This window comes from Gopherus flavomarginatus, chromosome 17, assembly GCF_025201925.1.
Source record: "Gopherus flavomarginatus isolate rGopFla2 chromosome 17, rGopFla2.mat.asm, whole genome shotgun sequence".
Taxonomy (NCBI): domain Eukaryota; kingdom Metazoa; phylum Chordata; order Testudines; family Testudinidae; genus Gopherus; species Gopherus flavomarginatus.
In genome coordinates this window covers 14,010,790-14,032,068 of record NC_066633.1, presented here as the reverse complement: position 1 = coordinate 14,032,068, position 21,279 = coordinate 14,010,790, and the positions used below count along the sequence as shown (strand labels likewise).

At 43.9% G+C, this 21,279-nt stretch overlaps 1 protein-coding gene across 4 annotated transcripts in view; it reads left to right on the top strand.

Moving 5' to 3' along the window:
• The window catches only part of COL27A1 (collagen type XXVII alpha 1 chain), a 225,736-nt gene that overhangs the window by 28,058 nt on the left and 176,399 nt on the right, over positions 1 to 21,279 (top strand). For all 4 annotated transcript variants that reach the window (XM_050926920.1, XM_050926919.1, XM_050926917.1 and 1 more), the window contains exon 4: positions 9,431 to 9,484. In XM_050926920.1, the coding sequence (XP_050782877.1) occupies positions 9,431 to 9,484 (54 nt within the window). The remainder of the gene's footprint in view (positions 1 to 9,430; positions 9,485 to 21,279) is intronic.

Sequence of the window (21,279 nt, the reverse complement as noted above, 5' to 3'; positions counted from 1 at the left end):
TGAACAGCAGTATCCTCTCCCCTCCCCTCCCTGGTGGCAGACGGTACAATATGACTGCTATCCGTTGTCATCATCAGCCCGTGAGTGCTCCTGGCTGGCCTCAGGTGAGGTCGGCTGGGGACACCTGGGTAAAAATAGGAATGACTCCCGGTCATTCCTAGTAGATGGTACAGAACGGCTGGTAACCGTCTACATCATAGCAATGGGGGGCTGAGCTCCATCAGCCCCCTCCCTTTCATGTGTAAAGAAAAGATTCTGTACTGCCTGGACTATCATAACAGCGGGATGCTGGGCTCCTCTCCCTCGCATCGTTTACTGTCCTGCCTGGACTATCATAGCAGCTGGAGGCTGCCTCCCCCTCATTTTATCTCACTAACAAGTCAGTCTTTCTTATTCCTGCGTTCTTTATTACTTAATAACACAAATGAGGGGACACTGAAAAGGTAGCCCAGGAGGGTTGGAGGAGGAGGGAAGCAACGGGTGGGTTGTTGCAGGGGCACCCCCTAGAATGGTATGTAGCTCATAATTTCTGCGGGATCTGACATGGAGCGGCTGTGCTCTCTGGTTCTCTGGTACACTGGTTCTCTAGTGCACTTGCACCATATTCTAGGCAGGACTGACTCTATTTTTAGATACCATAAAGGAGGGATTGACTCGGGGAGTCATTCCCATTTTTGTCTTTGCGCCCCCGGCCGACCTCAGCCAGGGGCACCCATGACAGCAGCAGATGGTACAGAACGACTGATAACCGTCGTCTCATTGCCAATTTACAATGGCATGGCAGACGGTACAGAACAACTGATAACCGTCTCTGCTGTCTTGCAAAGGCAAATGAATGCTGCTGTGTAGCGCTGCAGTACCGCATCTGTTAGCAACATCCAGTAGACATACGGTGACAGTAAAAAAAAAAAAAAAAAAAAAAAAGCTGAATGGGCTCCGTGGTTGCTGTGCTATGGTGTCTGCCAGGGCAATCCAGGGAAAAAGGGCGCGAAATGATTGTTTGCCATTGCTTTCACGGAGGAAGGAATGAGTGATGACATTTACCTGGAATCATCCGCGACGCTGTTTTTGCACCATCATGCATTGGGTTCTCAACCCAGAATTCCAATGGGCAGAGGAGACTGCAGGAACTATGGGATAGCTACCCACAGTGCAATGCTCCAGAAATCAACGCTAGCCTCGGACCATGGATGCACACCACCGAATTAATGTGCTTAGTGTGGCCGCGTGCACTTGACTTTATACAATCTGTTTTACAAAACCAGTTTATGTAAAATCGGAATAATCCCGTAGTGTAGACATATCCTTAGTGGTTGGTAATCTTTCCTCTGACTCATCAACAGTACTTCCCACAGCACTTATAAAGTCCAATGCTGACCCAGGCTGACTTTGTTTGGCTTTCAAGAATTGATGAGAGTGCAGCCCGTGGCTACAGGTGATGTGCAAAACCACAAAAGAAAATGACATTCTGTTAGTACATCAGGTCTTTGAGGCGGGCTCAGTGTGTATAAATTGAGTTCTGCTGCTGATTACTTGCTGGGCTTTTGTATATAAAATGCATGGCAAGATACAAGGGGGCCTTTCCCCCTATGCAATAAAGCAGGAATTCCATAGGTTCTTGCAAGCCTCAAGAGCAAAGCCTAAAAGACCTAAATGGTGTCCTGAATTTATATGCATCATTGGGGATTTTAATACTTTACTCATGCTGAAATGTATGGTGGAGCTGCCTGTGACTGTTTAAAGCCACTAAGAGGATGTGGTGCCACTGAATAACACTAGTGGTACAATTGAAGTGTGTTTAACAATCAAGTCTAAAACTTTACAGGGGGGAGGGGCAGGGGGAGAGAGAGGAGGAGCTGGGGTGTTTTCACTGAGTTTTAAAATGTCCTCATCAGAAAAATCCCAACATAAGAGTGCACAGTCATTGCTTGCAAGATACTGTTGTAAAGATATCATACATTGCTTGCTTTTCACCAGGGTTTGCTCTGTGTTTTTGCACCCCGAGCTCATCAGTCTGGCAACCTTCTGCGGCATTTCTATGGGAGGTCTGCCGGTCCTGCGCCTTCGGCATACCCGCCGCCGAATTTCTGCCGAAACCGCGGTGACTGGTGGACTTCCCACAGAAATGCCACTGAAGGTAGCTTGACCGTTGCCCTCACAACGACCGGCATTCTCCTCCCCCCCACCCCCCAGCTTGCTGCCCCAGGAATGTGCTTGCTGTGCTGGTGCCTGGAGCCGCCCCTGTTTTTCACCAGTTTGGTGAATCTTGGATGTAAAGTAAACTTGGTTCTGAAGCCTTTTGCTTTTGCTGAGACTTTCTCAAGCAGCTCAGGGATCCTTGAGCTTCCTCAACAGGATGGTGGGGAAATGGAAGGTTCTTTCTGGGACTCCTCCATGAGCTCTTTGAAGTTACTGGGAGTCTTTCCATTAACTTCAGTAGGCTTTGGGTCAGGCCCTTAATACCAAGAATAGGGACTGTGATGAAATTCATCCTTGTGCAGAGGGCAAGCGCAAATTCTCTGCTACCACTGAAGTCCCACTTAAGCTTTGCTTTTTGAGGGCTTAAATGGGATATAAGTGATGCATAGACTTAGTGCAGGCCCCCTGCACAGACATGAATTTTATCCTCTGTGCACACCAGAAAAAATATCAGGCATATTTATGGTGTAAAAATGTGGTCTCCTTTGCAGCCTGGGTGTCAGAGATGTGGGCCCAAACAGCAATTTTATGGGGTTACTGAATGCTACCAGAAAGGCTCAGAGTTTTCTCCACTCTGCCTCCACCGGGACTTCAGCGTCTTTCAGGGGTGATCCCTCTGGCAACTTTCTTGTCTGCCATTCATGAGAGAATACACAGGACTAGGCTTGGCAGGATCCCATTGAAATCCAGAAACAATGGCAAGAGACAGATTATTTCTTTCACCCTTAACTGATGATGGAGAAGCTTCCAAAGGTGGAGAATGAGACTTATAGAAAGGGTAGGTTTTATTTTGCATTATAGACTGCTATTCCCCTCAGGTGTTGTCATTTCCGTGATGGTTGGGCTACAGATAGAGGGGTTGAATCTGTTACAGCCTTGGCTAACATAGCTGCATTTTTTTAGCTCAAGCAGTAGAGGCTCATGGTTATAGATTTGATCTCTTTTGCCGCTCACCAACCCAAAGGTATGATGTTATGCTAGCAGTCAATATTGTTGCGAAATCAAATATGTTTCTGAATCTGTGTGATGAGTCCAGTTTTCTGCAATTACCATCTTCGGAATATCTCTGACCTTACTCCTTTTTGTTGCAAAATCTTGCCAATTGAATCAGAAAAAAAAATATCTTGGTAATATGGATAATCCTCAAAATCAATAGAATATTTAGATGTCTTTTTCCATTCTGACTTGTGACATAGATGGATACCCATGTTGACAACCTATGATATATTTAGAACATGCAATATGTTTCAATGCCCTTAATTTATGAGTCATGTACAGAAAAGCCACATATCCAGTATAATACACAGAATAAAGACTAAGATGGTTTTAGAATCATTCACACAATTTGTCCCAAAATCATTATGAATTTAACCAGAAATGCACCCAAAGGGAATCTGGTTGCAGAGCACTAACCGAGTATGAAGCAACAGCCCTGCTTGCTTAAAATGAAGTTGGTGCCAAAGAACAAGTTAAAAGAGCAATTGGGATCAAAGTGCTGGAAAGGCAGTAATGGTAAATATATAAGGAGTAGAAAGGGACAATGATAGAACAGTTCTTCACAGTCCTTCAGCATCCTGCCACGGTCACAAGCATGTAATAAGCAGGTTTGGAAAATGCTCCTCCCAACTGCTTCAGGTAGCAAAATTGGACTGGAAGTCTCTCAAGAAGAGGCTCTTCTCTGAAAGGTTTCTATGAGCGCCTTGCTTCAATCATCTGTATTCTCTGTGTTGCAGTAGTGCCTGGGAGTCCCAGTCATGGATGCTATGCAAACACAGAATGAATATCTATTTTCAAGATATAAATGTATTACTAGAACATTTTTGTAGGTGGAATTTTTGGGCTTTTACTCCCTAACCTAGTTGAAACCAGGAGGTGCCAAACTGGATAGGAGGGAGAGTTAACCAAACTTTTTCAAACCTTCAAAATTGTTTTAGGCTAAGATTCAAGTGAGTTCTAGTATACCTAGTTTGTCTATCCCTACATGAAAAATGCCTAGCAGGGGGAGATATTCTTCTAGATGCTGAAGATGGATCTTTTGGACAAACAAATATATAAACTTCCACCTTTTCCATCCTCTTGTATGATGGGTCATTAGTTCCAATGTTGCCCCTTCGCCCATTCCAGCCACTTCATAGTTAGTACTCTCTAGTGATAAAGACTACTTTATTGAGTTTGCATCAGCACCACTGTAATTCAGAGCAGCATGTGCTTGAAAGAGGCTTCAAATACATGAAAATTTGTGATGGAAAAGAGGAAAAAGACAAAACACAGACTTACTGTCTGAAAGGGTAAAGCCACTCCTCAGAAAGCAGGATCGATATAATGGGTGGGAAAGCTTTGAAATGTATATATTTATAGTTCATATTAAGGTAGTTTCTATTGCTTCTCTGAGAAACTGAGGAGAAGAGCAGTATTGTTAAATTACATTTTCTCTTCCTTTTCATCCCCAAAGTCCCTGTAGGGCTGTACAAACTGTACAGAGACAATTTTGCTCCCCATTGAGATGCAGCTGCCTCTCGGGGAGACTGTAGCACTCCAGCAACACTGTACAGTAGGTTAGGACAGGAAGTGAAGAAGAATACTATCTCCAGTTGCAAGAGCTGAAGAGATCTAGGGAGATAGAATACAGCCTTTGTTGACAGAGTTTCACCAGGACACCGATGCCTATAGATCAGGGGTAGCCAACCTGAGCCTGACAGAGAGCCAGAATTTACCAATGTCCATTGCCAAAGAGTCACAGTAACACATCAGAAGCTCCCCACCACTCCTGACGCCTCCCACCCACCAGCAGCCCTGCCAATCAGCACCTCCCTGCCCTTCCCCATACCTCCTGATCAGCTGTTTTGTGGTGTGCAGGAGGCTCGGGAAGGGGAAGGAGCGAGGGCACAGCAGGCTCAGGGGAGGGGGTGGGAAGGGGTGGAGCGGGGGGCAGGGCCTGTGGTAGAGCCAGGGGTTGAACAGTGAGCACTTCTCTCCCCCCTGCACATTGGAAAGTTGGCACCTGTAGCTCCATCCAGCCTTGTAGTCAATGCCAATACTAGGAACCGCATAGTAACTTCTGAAGAGCTGCATGTGGCTCCAGAGCCACAGGTTGGCCATCCCTGCTCTAGATCTATGGACACATGATGACCCTAAAAGGTCAGGCTTATATATAGATCTCATTCGAATGGCAGCCCCTGCCACGGCACAGCACCCTCAACCCGTATCACCATGCTGAGAAATTGGTTCAGTAGTGATTCAGAGGGAAGGGAGCCAGCCCCTGAATCCCCAATCCCAATTCCTGCAGCAGTTAGATATTCTTTGAAGGCTTCCCATCCCAGGATGAGCTCAGCCTTGCTCAGCTATGAGATCTGAAGGGCTCCTAGAAGATGGTTGTATGAATGCAGACAAAAGAGGCAGAGTGTGAGTGGGGAGTAATGAGATAGGAGAGACAGATGGACAAGTCAGCTGGGAAAAGTAGCAGGATGAAATGTTGAGGTTTCTGATGTACTCAAGGTCTGGGTATCTGCAACTTAAATCAACCTGGTCAAATTCTCTGCAACTTGAAATTCAGGAGGCTAGAAATAAAACTCTCTTCTCAATCCTGGAATCTCAATTTTGCTCCCGAATGTTTCCCCGAAGCAGCACAGAATACATCCTACAATCACCTGGTGAAAACAGCCGTCATTCATGCTATTGTAGGAAATTATGAGAAGGGTTAAATTTTCTTGAGGCAACCTTCAGTTGTTTCTCAAAACTATCTAGGCTTATTAGGTGAGCTCAGCTGCCTGGCAGGAGAAGAGAGCATCTGCTTCTGATGCCTCTCCTTGATCTATTTTTTTGGGGCGTGGTGGTAGTAGGGATTTGAGTTCTCTACCATCAGTTTTCAGAAGGAGGAGGCAAAAAGCCAATGGCCCAGGAATCAAAAATTCTAGGAACCCTTATTCGCTAAGGCAGACTGTCAGCGTTTCAGTCCCACAATGTTGACATGGAATGAGAGGGATGAGGCAGAGCACTGCTACCTCCATCTGATGAACCGAGAGAAAGGGAAACTTTCTGCTTTTTGAAACCTCTTCCAATATTCAAGATGGACTTGTCTCAGAGATGGCATGATGATTACCATGGAGGGATCTAGCCAGCCCTGCAGGAATAACTTAACCCTACCAGTTTAGGGGTGAGAACAGGTATCCTGCTAGCAACAGTAAATGAAACCCAGCATAGTTTCTGCAGAGTGAATGATGTTGTTCTTAGGCTGCTGCTTACTGACTGCTGTAATATTCTCCATATGCCATCCCCTTATACTGTAAGTGGGACTGTGACCTGCTTTGGATAACAGTGCAACCATCCAGCCTGGTTTTTATGTTCCTCTGTTTATGGATGTGGCTCTGTCTTAGTCTATGCTCTTTCTTTACTTTGGCTTAGTTTGTGCATTACCTTCCCCAGTTAAGTGATCAAAGGCAGGTTTCCTCCAGCATTCATGTGTTCAATGTCACCTACTCCAAGATCCTTAGGGATTCAAAGTGGATTGTATAGAAATAGATAGCTACTGGTATAACTTGGAACAGAGGGGACATGGATCAGTGGAATGATGGGACCTACCTGTTAGGTGGAGGAGGGAAAGAAATAACACAAGGGCCCGTATCCTCTGTAGTATATTGGTCCTAAATTATGCAGTAGAGATCCCAGAATATAGAGCACTGTTTACCCTACTCTGACCACCATTCCCTGACACTGAAATTAGTACAGTATCTTGTGGGTTTTTTATGTTCAGTTTATTTTAAATTCCCCCCAGATTTTGGAGAGGGCTTTTGGTGCCAAAGACTGTCTGGGGGAGATGGTTTTGGTTTTTGGTACTCAGGGTGCAGTTAGAATTTTTGGAGAAGGGCTGCATCTCCTTCCTCCCTCTTTTTGGGCAGAGGTGGAGATGAACGTTAAATGATGGGAGGGGTGTTTGAATTCTTTGTTTCAAACTGGATGTTGCTACGGAGATTGGTGGGATAAGGGGACATGATCTCTTCCCCCCCCCCCCACCATGTGCCGCTATTATTCCAAGCAACAGTGGATGAGATGTTTCTGCTGAAATGATCAGGAATGGATACTGACATTTTAAATTGTCAACATTATACTTCAGGGTAGACATTCTGAGCTGGATGGGAGCAGTTCACAGAAATAATAGTTTCTGGCTATCTGCAGACTCAGATATCACTGTGTCAATTATATTTCATTCATCTTTTGATAATTATCTTCCCAGCTACAAGGGTTGGGGAATTTTTTAACAAAAGCTTGGATTCCGGAGCAGTTATTCAGCAGACTCATTCAAACAAAAAATCTACAATTATGTGTTTGTGCAGCTGCATAATCGCATTTTATGTGGTGTTCGGAGTTAACACAATGGCAGGTTAAACTGATGCATGTGTATAGCTTAACATAAGGACCAGTTGTATCAGTGGGGGCTGCTTATATAAGGAACACCAATACTGTATTAGCAAGTGATGATGAGCATCTCTCAGATCAAATAATCATCCGATAATTCAGACCAGGAATTGGGCTGGAAATCTCAAGAACAGGGGAGTAGCAAGCAATTGACATTTGAGGGTGTACTAGAACTTCCACTGTGATGAGTCATTATCTCTATCAAGCTGTAGGATTTTACACCTTTAGACTATGCATTCTTTTGATACCTTCATCGCTGCCTAGTTCCACCTGAGCCAGCCACTCTGTAGAAAAAGAGATGCTAATGCATTCAGTGCCAGTTCAAATTAGTAGCCTGGAGAGACTGGGGAGAGGAAGGGGATTACCTATACATATTTTAACCTCTGCAAATTTTTGCATTTGTTTGGACCAAGGTTCAGTTTTATCCTTATTTCTTCTGAACTAATTCACTCACCACTTACCTACTGTATGTGAGGATTGGTAATATTCACCAGGGTTCTTTTGGGGAGAGACTTTGTTGGCATGCATGCAGGCTTTCACTGTTTGAAACCATAGCCTAGGATGGAATTTGGAGTAGGAGTCTCCAAGGATTTTCTGGTGCATTTGAATTTATATTCCTGAGATCTGTGTTAGGGATCTTGAACATTTAACTCTTCCTTTGGTGCCGCATTCTGCACAGACTGAGTCACCTGTGTTGTTTCACAAGTGGCAGAGTCAGTTTTGTGATGTTCTTAACTTGTGGGAACAGAGCACCACATTAGTCTGCAAAACGATTGTCTGGGGAAGGAAGGATGTAGGGAGCAGGAACCGAATGGAGTACAGCGTGCACCTGCTCAGCAGCAGATCTGATCACTTCCCACTCGTAGTTCTCTTTGGATTCCAGAGCAGTTGGAAAGTTCAGGCAGGGTTCCAAAGATTCTTTAGCCTTCTGCTCTTTCTCCCCTTTCCCCCTGCCCCCCAAGAAACAAACCCCATCATTCGTAACAAGCTACTTTAATATAAATCCCCAGTGAGACACTTTAGATAACAATTATTAATGTCAGTGCTGTAAAGAGGGTTGCAAGAGTGATTAGAAGTTGCAGTTCTCTCTGGAAATTTTGATTCTCCAGTCCATTGAGAATAAATTTAAAGAAGAATTTTACAAGTTTACTTCAGCATCTTAAATCTCATTATGTTCCCCTAAACTGTTACAGACCAGCATGCAGCAGGGAGCCTATAACTCTGTTCTGTTGTCACCCAGCATCCAAGAATCCCCACTGCTTTGACATGACTAAACATACCTCTTTGATATTGCAATACCATGTCCAGGAACTTCCACCATTGACACCAATTTTATTACTTTTGCCATATAATATAATATCTAGAAGAGTACAGAGCTGTGGTGTGATTCTCTCTTTAATATCACAGTTCCTCTAAGAACCTATACTACAGAGATGACTGTTTCCTTAGCTTTTGTATAATATAACACACAACGTGCCTGCTTCTTTCAACATTGAGATGCAATTTGTTACCTCTGTTACAGTGCAGAATCCAGGAAACTGAAACACAGCTGTGATTAGAGAAATAAAGACTACAACAGCAAGATGAAAATGCTTCGTCTCTGTTCTATTGAAATACATAGTTCTGTGACTGGTGTGCATAGTTTTTATTCCTTTACAACAATACCATAAATTGCATGAAAGCTCTGGGCTTTGTGCCATAACTGGTCTTTCTTCCTCACTCCTGCTCCAAACAGTTAGATTCTGGCTCTTCCAGAACTGTTGTCATGAGCACGGTCTTCTGTGTAACTGTAAATAATATTTCTTTACCTCTTTTCTAGGGCCCCCCAGGTCTACCAGGCTTACCAGGCCCACCTGGCAAGAGAGGCCCACGGGTAAGTGGTTTTTGTGTCTACCCCTGCACCTTATTGCTGGCATTTTGTCTTTCTGTGCTGCTATTCTCCATGCCAACGCATGGTTCTACCATAGTGATTGAGCTAGTGATCACTTTGAGCACAGCTGTTGAGGTCTGGCAAAGTTTAGAGCAAAGATTGGCTTCCCTCCTTTCCCCCTCCCCTATCCAAGATTTTCAGCAGGCCAAACTTCTCCTGCCATGGTCTGGGGAAGGAGCAGCCTGACCTGAGGTTTGGCATAGGCTATCGGTGGGACTGTTGCTCTCTGTCCTTATCTTCCCACGTTCTCTTTAGTGTCCAACCTTTTATTGTTACAAAACACACACAGACATTTGATTTGACCATGCTTCTTCTCTGGCCTTTATCTATCAGGTCTCCAGACCTACTTCCTCTCACCTCTGAATTTTTCCCTTGGACACAATGCTATCTGAATGGCTCCTATACTAACATTCATTTTAATTGATTTCCACTCAGCTTAGCTGTGGCGGACTCAGAGAAAGGACCTCTCTGACCTGCTTCTTGTCTGTTTCAGAATCTAGGACAAAATCTCTAACCTAGTCTTCTGTGTATTTTCCCTTCTACCTCATATCTGCTAAATTCAAATACAAACATGACTAAGAGTCACAAGAGCCATCCTGGGGAAATGCCTCATCCCCTGAAACATCTGGGTTTTCTGAGTCCTGTAGTCAACTAAGTTACACAAAACTTTTAGCATTAACTCAGCTGCAGCAGCAGCTATTGCAGTACGGAGCAATTATATACCTGTGTTTTTAACAATAGGCGGCAATTCTTGTGGTAACACAGTCTTGTCCCAAAGCACAGATCTGAGTGTGGATCCTGAACTCACATTCTTGCATGCTGAGTTGGGGGGATTGGGGCCCTTGGCCTCTAGGGTGGGAGCAGGAGGACGGATCATTTCATATCATGATCAAGTCACCTCTTTCAGTTGACCCTTGAGCTGCCAGAGTTCCCACTGGTGCCAGAAGGAACTTTAGCTGAAAAGATCGGTCAGCACCCATGAGGCCTTTGAAAGATGGCTTTGAGGGCAGAAAACAGGGGAGTGCCAGAGGGCGCTTGTGTTGCTGTCCAGTGAGATTCATGGTAAATAGGTGTGGTTAAGTGTACCCCATTTCTGTACTAGTAAACGGGAATGGCCTGTTGTTTTCCCCCAAAGAAGCTGAGTGCCCACAGCTCCCCCTGAACCACTTCTCCTCTGTGGCACAAATAGCGTTAAACACATATGCTTGGAGCCCCAGGGCCCGAGTAGTTTGTTAGCTAGTTATGGGCACAGGTAGTGCCTTATGAGCATGTGAATGTCATTCAGTGATTCATACAACAAGTAGTAGTATTCTGTGCTGGTACGTGCGAAGACATGCAGTTCAGAGGAAGGCAGCATATCTAGTGCTTAGAGCAGACTCCTGCATTCTAACTGGGATTCTGCCACTGACTCATATGATCTAAGGGAAGTCATTTAACCGCATTGGTAACAGAGGAGTCACACAGGGATGTAATTCTGTGTTTGCTTAACTAACAGGAGGGGTGAGGATTAGCTAACTAACGTTTGCTCTTCCACTGCAAATTTTTCATTCCAGGAGCTCTTACACACTTCTGTAATGGGCCCTGATTCTCATTTCCACTCATTTACTCTGTCAGTGTAAAGAGACTTTAAAGTGTAATTTATGCTCACTTTAAGGCCCCCTTATGCAGCCAGGATGATATAAAATGACCTTAGTATAAAGGAGAATCAGGCCTGATATTTTCAATACAGGTTATTTACTTACCTCACTGTTTGCACTTTTGCAGCATGGGTACTGAGAGATCTAAGTATTTAGCTATTGTTTTATACTGTTGTCTTCACGGTCCTGGGTAATGTTTTGCTGATGATTTGTGCAGAGACCTGTGCGGTGCAACCCATGTCATATGCAGGCATAGCTACTATTTTTTTTCCTCTGGCAAACAGAGTGACCCAGCTCCATATTTTACATAATCCTTTATTGACAAACACTTTAGCACAGACCAGGCTTAAATACCAACACGGGGTTCTCTTAGAAGTCTGCAGTTGCTGGAAAATTATCAGTTAAGGCTGAAAGTCTCTGCTCTCCCTGGCTCATAATCCTTACCGCAGATCTCCAGCTGAGCTTAGTGAGCACAATGGGATGTCTACGCTTGGAGCTGGGAGTGATTTCCAGCTCAAGGAGATATAATCGTGCTAGCTCTCGTGGAGCTAACGTAATAAAAACAGAACACAGCTGCAGGGGCATGAGCGGCAGGGGAGGCTACCCACTTGGGTGGCTAACCCCTCCCACCGCTCACACTGGCCATGGCCTGCATTCTATTTTTAGCGCGCTAGCTTGATGAGAGCTAGTGAAAGTAAGTTTCCTGGAGCTGGGAATCACAATCCCCTCTTGGACTGTAGACGTTCCCTTATGGTATGTAAGCTTAACCCAGGGTCTGGAGACCTCAGCTTTCCTGTGCGCACATATCCAAATTCCCCCAGCTTAACAAAACTGAGCTTTGACATTTCAGGAGCAGTAAAGGGGGAAAATCGTGTTTCAGTGTCCTCCCATCCATTGCCCAGGCTGCTTCAGCAGGGAAGGCCCTGACAGTCACATGGAACTTCTCGAGTTAAATCCCAGCCAGGGGGTTCTCATCAACTCCTCAGGATGGAAATCTCAGCTGGGAAGTAATCCAGTGCAGCTGAGCCTAGTTTAGCTCAGCTCTTTGGAAACCGAGCCGAATTCAGGGGAGAGAAAGGGGTTGCTGTATGAATACCTGGCCTGGGAGCGCTAGAGACAGAACTGCCCTGCGCGTATTGTTGTTTTGTCTTCATTAATGGTTCTGGGATTTAAGAATATGCACTAGAGGAAGGAAATGTGGCCAGACAGTAGGATGGGCTTAGGAGGGTTCTTGTTTTTGTTTGCAAAAGAGCCCTGAAAAAATAAACAATCAACCCCAGAGAGATTTTTTTTCTTCCCTTTTTGCTTAACCTGGACCTCCTGTGAAATTCCTCTGCAGCTGCACAGACCTTGTCCCTGCTGCAACAACACTCATACTGGCTCAGCCCACTGGTCCATCAAGTGAGGTATCCTGCCTCTAGCAGAGAGGCTAGCCCCTGACATTTCAGGGGAAGGAAGAACAATGCATGTAACTAGCTTTGCAATGCTGTACGTTTTGAGAGCAGAAAGGATTTCGTCTTCTCCTCTGCAGTTTATGGCCTGATGAGGCATGGTGCTCTCATCTTAGCTTGGATAACTTCTGTGTTGTTAATGCTTATACAATTAGCCACCTCCTCAGAAACCTGCCACAGCCTTTGACTCTGACCATTTGCAGCAGTGATTTCCACAGGGTGACGATGTCCTATTGATACAGCACAGTATTTCCACTTCTTTATATAAGTCTGTGGGCTGACCCCCATGTTCTCTGATTATTGGACAGTGTAAAAATAACTCTGAGTGGCTTTCTCTTTTCTAGGTTTGGTGGCCCACTGTTGGTTTGTGAAGAGCTAGCTGGTCACACGATGCTGGCTCCTTATTTCCAGTGCTCCTGAGCAAAACAAGCTGTAACAGTCGAAGCATAGTATTGCCAGTGTATAACTGTATCCACACTGGGGCTCTTGCCAGCATAGCTGTCGGTCTCAAACTGCACCCCGACCAATGTAGCTATGCCAGTGAAAGTTTGTAGGGTAGACCTGGACACTGACTGAATTGTGATAGACATAGCTGTAGTTTGTGCTGGCACTACATACAGGGTTTTGTGCTGGTATTTCAGTTAGGGGCATGCGGGTTTTTTTAATTTATTATTTTTTTATTGAAATACTTATATTGGTACAATCCCTAGCCTGGATGCAGTTATGTTGGTATAAGGATACCTTATATAGGAATAGCTGTACCAGCATAAAGCACCTTTGTACTGACATAACTGCATTCATGCTAGGGAAGTTCTGCCACTTTAACTATGCTGCTATAAAATGGTACCACATTTGTGTGCAGACAGCTCAGTTGCACTGAAGAATGTGCATGGCTTAGTGAGGTCTGCAGGCAGTTAAAAGGTGCTATAAACCACAGCAGTAATGCTTATGTGGAAGTTTCCGAATCTTAACTAAACCTTACAGCCACACTCTGGAGTAGCACAGGAAGCCTGCACATGTGGAAAACAATGGGAAGTTTGCTATTGGATTCACTTCCCAGGAAGCAGAAACAGACTTAGGGTAAAATTTTCAGAAGTGCTTAAGTGACTTAGGAGCTTAAATCCCATTGAAAGTCAATTTTGCCATTTTACCGGTGGGCAAACTTATTTGCCCCGGGTCTCATAGCCAGCCAGTGGTAGAGCTGGGAATAGGACCCAAAGGTCTTTAATGCCAACTCTCTGCACTAATTTTAAGCACTCAATAGATAGGAGAAATTCCATTGTGCAAGGAGGTAAAATGTTGCTATTGCACTCACTGATTCTTACCTCCATCATGCCATGAGCCTCAGAGCTGTGGAAGATTCCAAGCTCCTGCTATAGCATTTCCTTGCTATGTTTTGTCTTTGATTGCAAAAAAAAAAAAAAAAATCCTCTTCTTTTTCAAAAAACGGGGGCTTTTTTCCCAAGATGATAAAATTTCAGTCTGCTGTAAAGATTCTTCCAAGCTCCTCATTCCACTAGGAAGGTTTTCCAGCTTCTAAGTAGAAGTGTTTAAAGAAACAGTTTGTTTGGCTTCATTTCAAATATTTAGCTCGTTTTTCAGCAAGCCAAAGGTCAGAATGGAATCTGGAGGTCAGGAGCAGAAAAGCTGCTTTACATTGTGAAGCCCCCAAGTCTAATGAGTTTTCAATGAGTAGCCATCCCTTTTGGATGAAGCTCCTTAGCATTTTGCATGAGTTTTTTAATGTGTGTGTGTGGGGGAGGGGAATTGCACACAGTTAAACTTTTGTTAATTTGTGCAGACTGTGAGCCAAGACAAATAACAATTTCTGTGAGAGGGTTCCTATCTCTGCTCATGTAGGAGAGATGACCTGGCTGGCACTGTGGAGTTCACAAGCAGATGGCTTTCACATGAGTGGCATTCCATCCAGATTACAAGCCCAGCCACTTTTGGGAAGCCCCCTACTCCACCCCACCCCATTTTCAGAACACATTGAGGGATTGTGTTCAATGCCTGGTTTCCATGCTGCTAAGCCTTTGGTGACTGCTGATGATTAAACCAGTGTCCCATGATAAAACTTTCCATGGAATTTCTGGTGCCGAGGCTGGAAGACTTCAGATGTAAGTCGACTTGTTGCTGGGTTTTATTGTTTAAGCAGTGCCGAGAGTGAGCCAAGAGTGTGTGTGAGAATAATATGGGGCTGGTAGAATTTCAGCTCCTAACTTGATGGACTCAGTGTTGTCCCATCCAATGCAAAGAAAAGAGAGAAGTGAGACGATGATGATGATTACATATAGTCATAATACTTATATACCGACCCTTTTAGTTGAAGGGAAAAAAAGTAGAGTTTAATCTAGAAGAGCATGAATAGAGGGTAGCAGCTAGCTCCAGCACTGCTCATCTATGGAAAGGTGGCTACATCTGGGAGATACTGATTAGGGTTGATGGTCCAGAAGGGGAGGGTAATGAAAGCTGAATTAGGCTGAGTAAGACAGGAGTAGTTAGCTGAAAGGCAGATTGGACTGACATTGTCTTTGTGCGGTGCCTGTTGGTACAGGAATGGATGTCTCTGAGACTTGGTTTGATGAGAAGAAGCTGCCTTTCAATAAGTCATATAACAGGCGGTTAACTGGGATGGGAGCATCAAATGTTGCTGCTGTAGTTGCTTAGTGCCAATAGTCTGATGTGGTCCTTTTCCTGAGGAACTGTCCTAAATATGCCTTTGGTGAAGTTCCTTCTGTGCATGGTGAGTTCAGATGGGAGTAGTTAAAACTGGCTAAGGGTCGGTGAGGATGAGATTGTGCAACTGAGAAGGGGCTTTGATTTGCTTTGGCATTTTATAAATTCTTTGTGCCTTCAGTGTGAGAAAAAGGGACAAGACTGAGAGCACTATAGACTGGGGAGGCTGCTGGTTTTCCTATGATCCATTATTATTTATTTGTATCATGGTCGCACCTAGGAACCCCTGTCATAGACCAGCACCCCACCGTGCTATGTGCTGTGCAAATACAGAACAAAAGGACAGCCCTTGCTCTGAAGAGATTGCAACCTAAGTATCTGTGTTCCTGAGTTCTGGTTGAGGGACAAGTTTTAGGGGTTAAAGGGTACTTCATTCCCCATATCCATTTAATCATAGGACACTTTGTTGAAATTGTCTATAAGCATGTGGCTTGTGGTGGTGAAGAGATGGGCACCTGCACAGCAAAGACTCGACTGAGACGAGCAGATTGCATAGGCAGCCCCACAGCTATTAGATGGCAATGACTTGTTCATTACTAGCCTTACGTTCACCTCCATGACCTAAAGGTGAAAGATGTCTTTGTTTATTACCAAACACCCTGTAAATTGGAATGTTTGGTAGGCAGGAGTTGTTTATACTTGGGCTGGCTGATTCTACAGCGTTGGAGTTTCACCACCTTTTGTGATCACTTATTATAGCTGAAAGAGAAGCGTTGTGAGCTGAATTGTAGCTGTTGGGATCAGTGTAAATGAAGGGGTAGTTGCATCTGCCATTGGCTACAGGAGATAATAGAATGGCTCCATGAACATCTGAGACACGCAATATTCTATTTAGGATTGATTGGGTTGCAGAGAGGTTGTTAGCGCCATTAGTGGTTTGACTGGGGTACATGTCACTGGGACATGCTTTGCATAAGGGCACTTGTTTCTGAGATGGATGAATTGAAATTGGGCGTGGTGGTTTCTTTTTTCATTTTTGCTGCATGCTGGAGTGGGTTGTTTGTTAAATTGAGTTGCCTATGGGCAGATTTGATGAAAGGCGAGAGGTGGTTGATGGTGAGACAGTATGAAAGAGGAGTGAGAAGTTGCCTGTGGGATTGGAGAGGGACGATAAGCTAGGTGAGGAATAAATGTACCCGGGGGCTGGCAGAACACAGACACCATATACATATAGCATCTTCGCACTGATCTGGGCATATGTATGTGGGCTTGGAGGATGGAATTTAAAGTCCCACCAATTACTTCCATTGCCATTATAGACTGGTGCGTAGCTTAAATCTTAGGGCCTGCCTGTTCAGATGTTCACTGCTCAAAGTTCCTCGGGCAGATGCTGTCCTGTACGTTCTGTTACTCTGCCCAAGGATAGCTGTACCACCCTGAATCTTCCTCCTCTGCCAAGAATGTGGGTGTAAACGTAGATTAAAGGGCTAGCCATGTTGGAACATATCAAAATCAGTTATTTTTTACCATTTTAGGACTATTGCCAGGCTACGCCCTTGTCTCTCCATACCTGAGCTAGACATTTTTAAATGGGACTTTCATAACCTTTGGGCTTGATCACTGCCATGCCCTGGTTACTGGGTTGGACTTCCCACTACACCAGCAGCACATTGCCTTCCACTTAGTCAGACTGGGATGCTTTGGAGATTTCGAGTGAGATGGATATCTCCTGTTTTGATCTTGCTAACCCCATGTTCTATTCATCTCCCTATGTCTCTGATCCTGCTCCCACTGAAACTAAAAGCTAAAACTCTTATTGAATTCAATAGTATAGGTACAACCCCTTAAACTAGGGATCTGGGTGTTTATCTTATTGCATAGCTTATCCCTGGGTGTTGGGAATTTTGATCTTGCAGGCCTTTGCTTGGACTGAAGACTGGTCCCCTTTTCAGGCTGGCTTTTGGTTAATGTTTCCTACAGTTGTGCTGGAAAAGTCGTCCTGTGAACTGTGTTAGGTACATTATTTGTTAGCCATGAGTTTCTGATTGGAAGTTTAGCCATAGATAGGGCTATAGATTTGATATAGCATTTTTAAATAAAAAATCTCAGAGCAGTCATGATGAATTCCATAAAAGTCACGGATTTAGTGACTGCTCCATGATTTTTGTTAAAAAAATGCCCTGAAAGATATGGGGGCACTGACCATCTGTAGCAGCACCTTCCACCCTGGCATCACACCTCTAATCTTGGTCTTAGTGGGGAGGGGAGCTGGGCCCAGATTAGGCTGACCAGATATCCCTATTTTATAGGAACAGTCCCGATTTTTGGGTCTTTTTCTTATATAGGCTTCTGTTACCCCTCACCTGCTTCCTGATTTTTCACCCTTACTGTCTTGTCACCCTAGCCCAGACCCATGAGACAGCAACCGCTGCTTCCAGGTGAGTCTCAGACACCAAAAAAGTCACAGACGAGTAGGAAAATCATGCTATCTGTAACTCTTTTCCCACCGTGACAAACCCGCCGCTGTAGCTATAGATTCTGCATTTCCAGTTTGAAGCTGTGTCAGTGTCAATCAGCATTGGCTGGTCCCAGCTGGAGGTTGTGCTGCTGCCTATAGCTTTCTTGTTGAGAATTCTGTCTTGTATTATGATGGACAACAAGTTGCATGAATATGCCCCAAAAGGAGACCAAGCTGTAAAATGGGATTTGAGCTGGGATATTTGACTCTGAACTTGCGTAACAGCTGAACTACCCTCGCTTTATAAATCTGGCTTGGTGCTTTAGAGCTTGCTCTGGACTGCTTGCATTAACTGCTGATGTCTGAGACATTTTAGGATCTTGATTTTATAGAGATGTTGCTGCTCTAAGCTTTGTCATTAAAACTAATCCCTCTATAATTAGGACAATTTTTTCTTTGCAGTTATGTGGCTCTAAATATTTCCTTGATCCCAAAGACCCGAGGGAAATGCTTTAATCAGAGACAGCAAGGAAAAATGGTCCAATGATTACGGCACTAGCAGGGGACTTGAGAAAAAATGTGTTCAATCCCTGCTCTGCCAGACTTCTCATTCTGTGAAACATGATGATGTACATAAGCACACCCATACTGGGTCAGACCAATGGTCCATCTAGCCCAGTATCCTGTCTTCCATCAGTTCCCCCTGCCAGATGCTTCAGAGGAAACTAACAGAACAGGGCAGTTATTAAGTGATCCATCCTCTGTCATCCAGTCCCAGCTTCTGGCTGTCAGAGGCTTAGGGACACCCAGAGCATGAGGTTGCAACCCTGACCATCTTAGCTAATAGCCATTAATGGCCCTATCCTCCATGAACTTATCTAATTTTTTTTTGAACTCAGTTATACTTTTGGCTTTCATAACATCCCCTAGTAATGAGTTCTGCAGATTGACTGTGCATTATGTGAAGAAGTACTTCCTTATGCTTGTTTTAAACCTGCTGCCTAATAATTTCATCAGATGACCTCTAGTTCTGGTGTTATATGAAGAGGTAACTAACACTTCTCTATGAACTCTCTCCACACCATTCATGATTTTACAGATTTCTGTCATATCCCCCCTTAGTTGTCTCTTTTTCCAAGCTGAACAGTTCCAGTCTTTTTAATCTTTCTCCATATGGAAACTGTTCCATACCCCTGAGCAACAAAAATGCTTTTCTCTGTACCTTTTCTAATTCTAATATAGCTTTTTTGAGATGGGAGGCCAGAACTGCATGCGGTATTCCAGGAGCCAGCATACCATGGATTTATATAGCAGCATTATGATATTTTATGTCTTACTATCTAACCCTGTCTTAATGGTTCTTAACGTTCTGTTAACTTTTTTAACTGCCGCAGCATATTGAGGGGATGTTTTCATAGAACTATCCACAGTGACTCCAAGATCTCTGCCTTGAGAGGTACAGCTAGTTTAAACCCCATCAGTTTTATGTATAGTTGGGATTATGTTTTTCAATGTGCATTACTTTGCATTTATCACCATTGAATTTCACCTGCCATTTTGTTGCCCAGTCACCCAGTTTTGTGAGATCTCTTGGCAGTCTCCTTCGTACTTAACTATCTTGAGTCATTTTGTATCATCTGCAAACTTTGCCACCTCACTGTTTACCCCTTTTTCCAGATCATTTATGAAATTATTGATCAGCGCTGGTCCCAGTACAGATCCTTTGGGGACCCTGCTTCTTACCTCTCTCCATTCTGAAAACTGACCATTTATTCCTATCCATTGTTTCCTGTCTTTTAACCAGTTACTGATCCATGAGGGGACCTTCCCCTTTATCCCATCACTCCTCACTTTGCTGAAGAGCCTTTGGTGAGGGACCTTGTCAAAGACTTGCTGAAAGTCCAAGTATACTATATCCACTGGATTACTCCTTTCCAAGTCTTCGTTGACCCCCTCAAAAAGTTCTAATAGATTGGTGAGGCATGACTTCCCTTTACAAAAACTGTTTTGACTCTTCCCCCAACAAATCTGTTGGCTCAACAAATGCTCATGCTACAAGATGTAATTAAAAAAAACCACTATTTTTATTACACTAAATAAACATTAAGACTGTGTCTTTCAAAGGGCGATTAAAGGCACTGAATTCCTTTGTTAGTTGGACACTAATTCCATTTGTCTCCTTTGGAAATCACAGCCTGGGAGATTTGGACCCAAACATGCAGAAGTGATGACAGCAAATATTACAGTCTCTCTCGGAGCTGAGAAAGCAGCCAAATAACTCTCTCTTTATCCACCAATCTATGCTCCTCCTTGTAAATCAAGAGTAAATGAAACTACTCCTACTGGTGGCATAAAGGTTGTGCATGTTGGCAGAATATGAATCTTCAGAATTAACTTCTCAAATTCCTACACCTCCCAGGAACGTGTTCTGGGATTTAGCAGCATTATTACCTCTGCCTGAAAAGTTAGCAGATTTCATCTGCTTTGTACAAAGCGTGGGATAATTTATTCTTAGCTTCTTATTCCAGATAGTGCCTTAAATAGTCTTTGGAAAACATGTTGAGTTCTTTTAATAAATGATTTAAAAGGAGATATTGCTGTATATCATCTATTGTAGGTATTTTGCAGTGCCAATTGCTCTTAGTATCTAGGCAGAGAAAATTGCTGTAGTTTTTGAGTGAGGGACACAGACTATGTTTTTAATCATTTATGTATCTATTTTTGAAACGAAAGAATCATTAAAATGCCACTGGGGAAAACTGAAGCTCATTTTAAACAAGGACTTTACTATATACCAATCATAGTATGGATTTGCATTCCAGTCTCATCAGAGCCTCTAAAAAGGCAAAATTTCAAGCACTTTCCAGGGGACATGCCCTGAAGGTTAAACATGTAGTTAAACTGTTAAAATTTCATCTTAGCAAGTACCTCGGTTTCCCCTTATTTCAGCTCTCAGAAATGTGCTGCTGCTTATTCTAAAATGCCAGGTAAATCACTCTAAATGTATATAGTCTTCTTGCTACCCCAAATCTCTGCTCCTTCTGGGGCTTTTGCTACTATTTTGATTCCTGATGAGGATGCAGCTATGCCCACAAAGCACACTTTATACTGTTGTAGTAAAGCCACCTCCCATGAATGAAACAAGCTAATCTGGTAAAAGCACAGCTTTGCTGGAACAGCTGTGTCTATGCTAGGGACTTCTGCCAGCACAGCTTTGTTGGTCAGAATCACACCCCTGACTGACATGGATTATGTCTCTATTACAGACATCTGCCAGCATAGCTAAGTTTTATGCATTATGCACCCTGGTACCGTATTGAGGCTAAGCACAAAGCCTCTAAGGCTGCCAGGAGTTTAAAGGTCCTACTGTCTGCTAGCATAACTATGCTGAATAGTGTCCCTAGGGAAGAAGTCAGGTCACATAGGAAATATGGTTGCAGAGAAGCTCTTAGACTTGAGGCCTGGTGTTAACTGAAGTCAGTGGAGCTGTTTGGAAGCCCAGCACACCTGAGA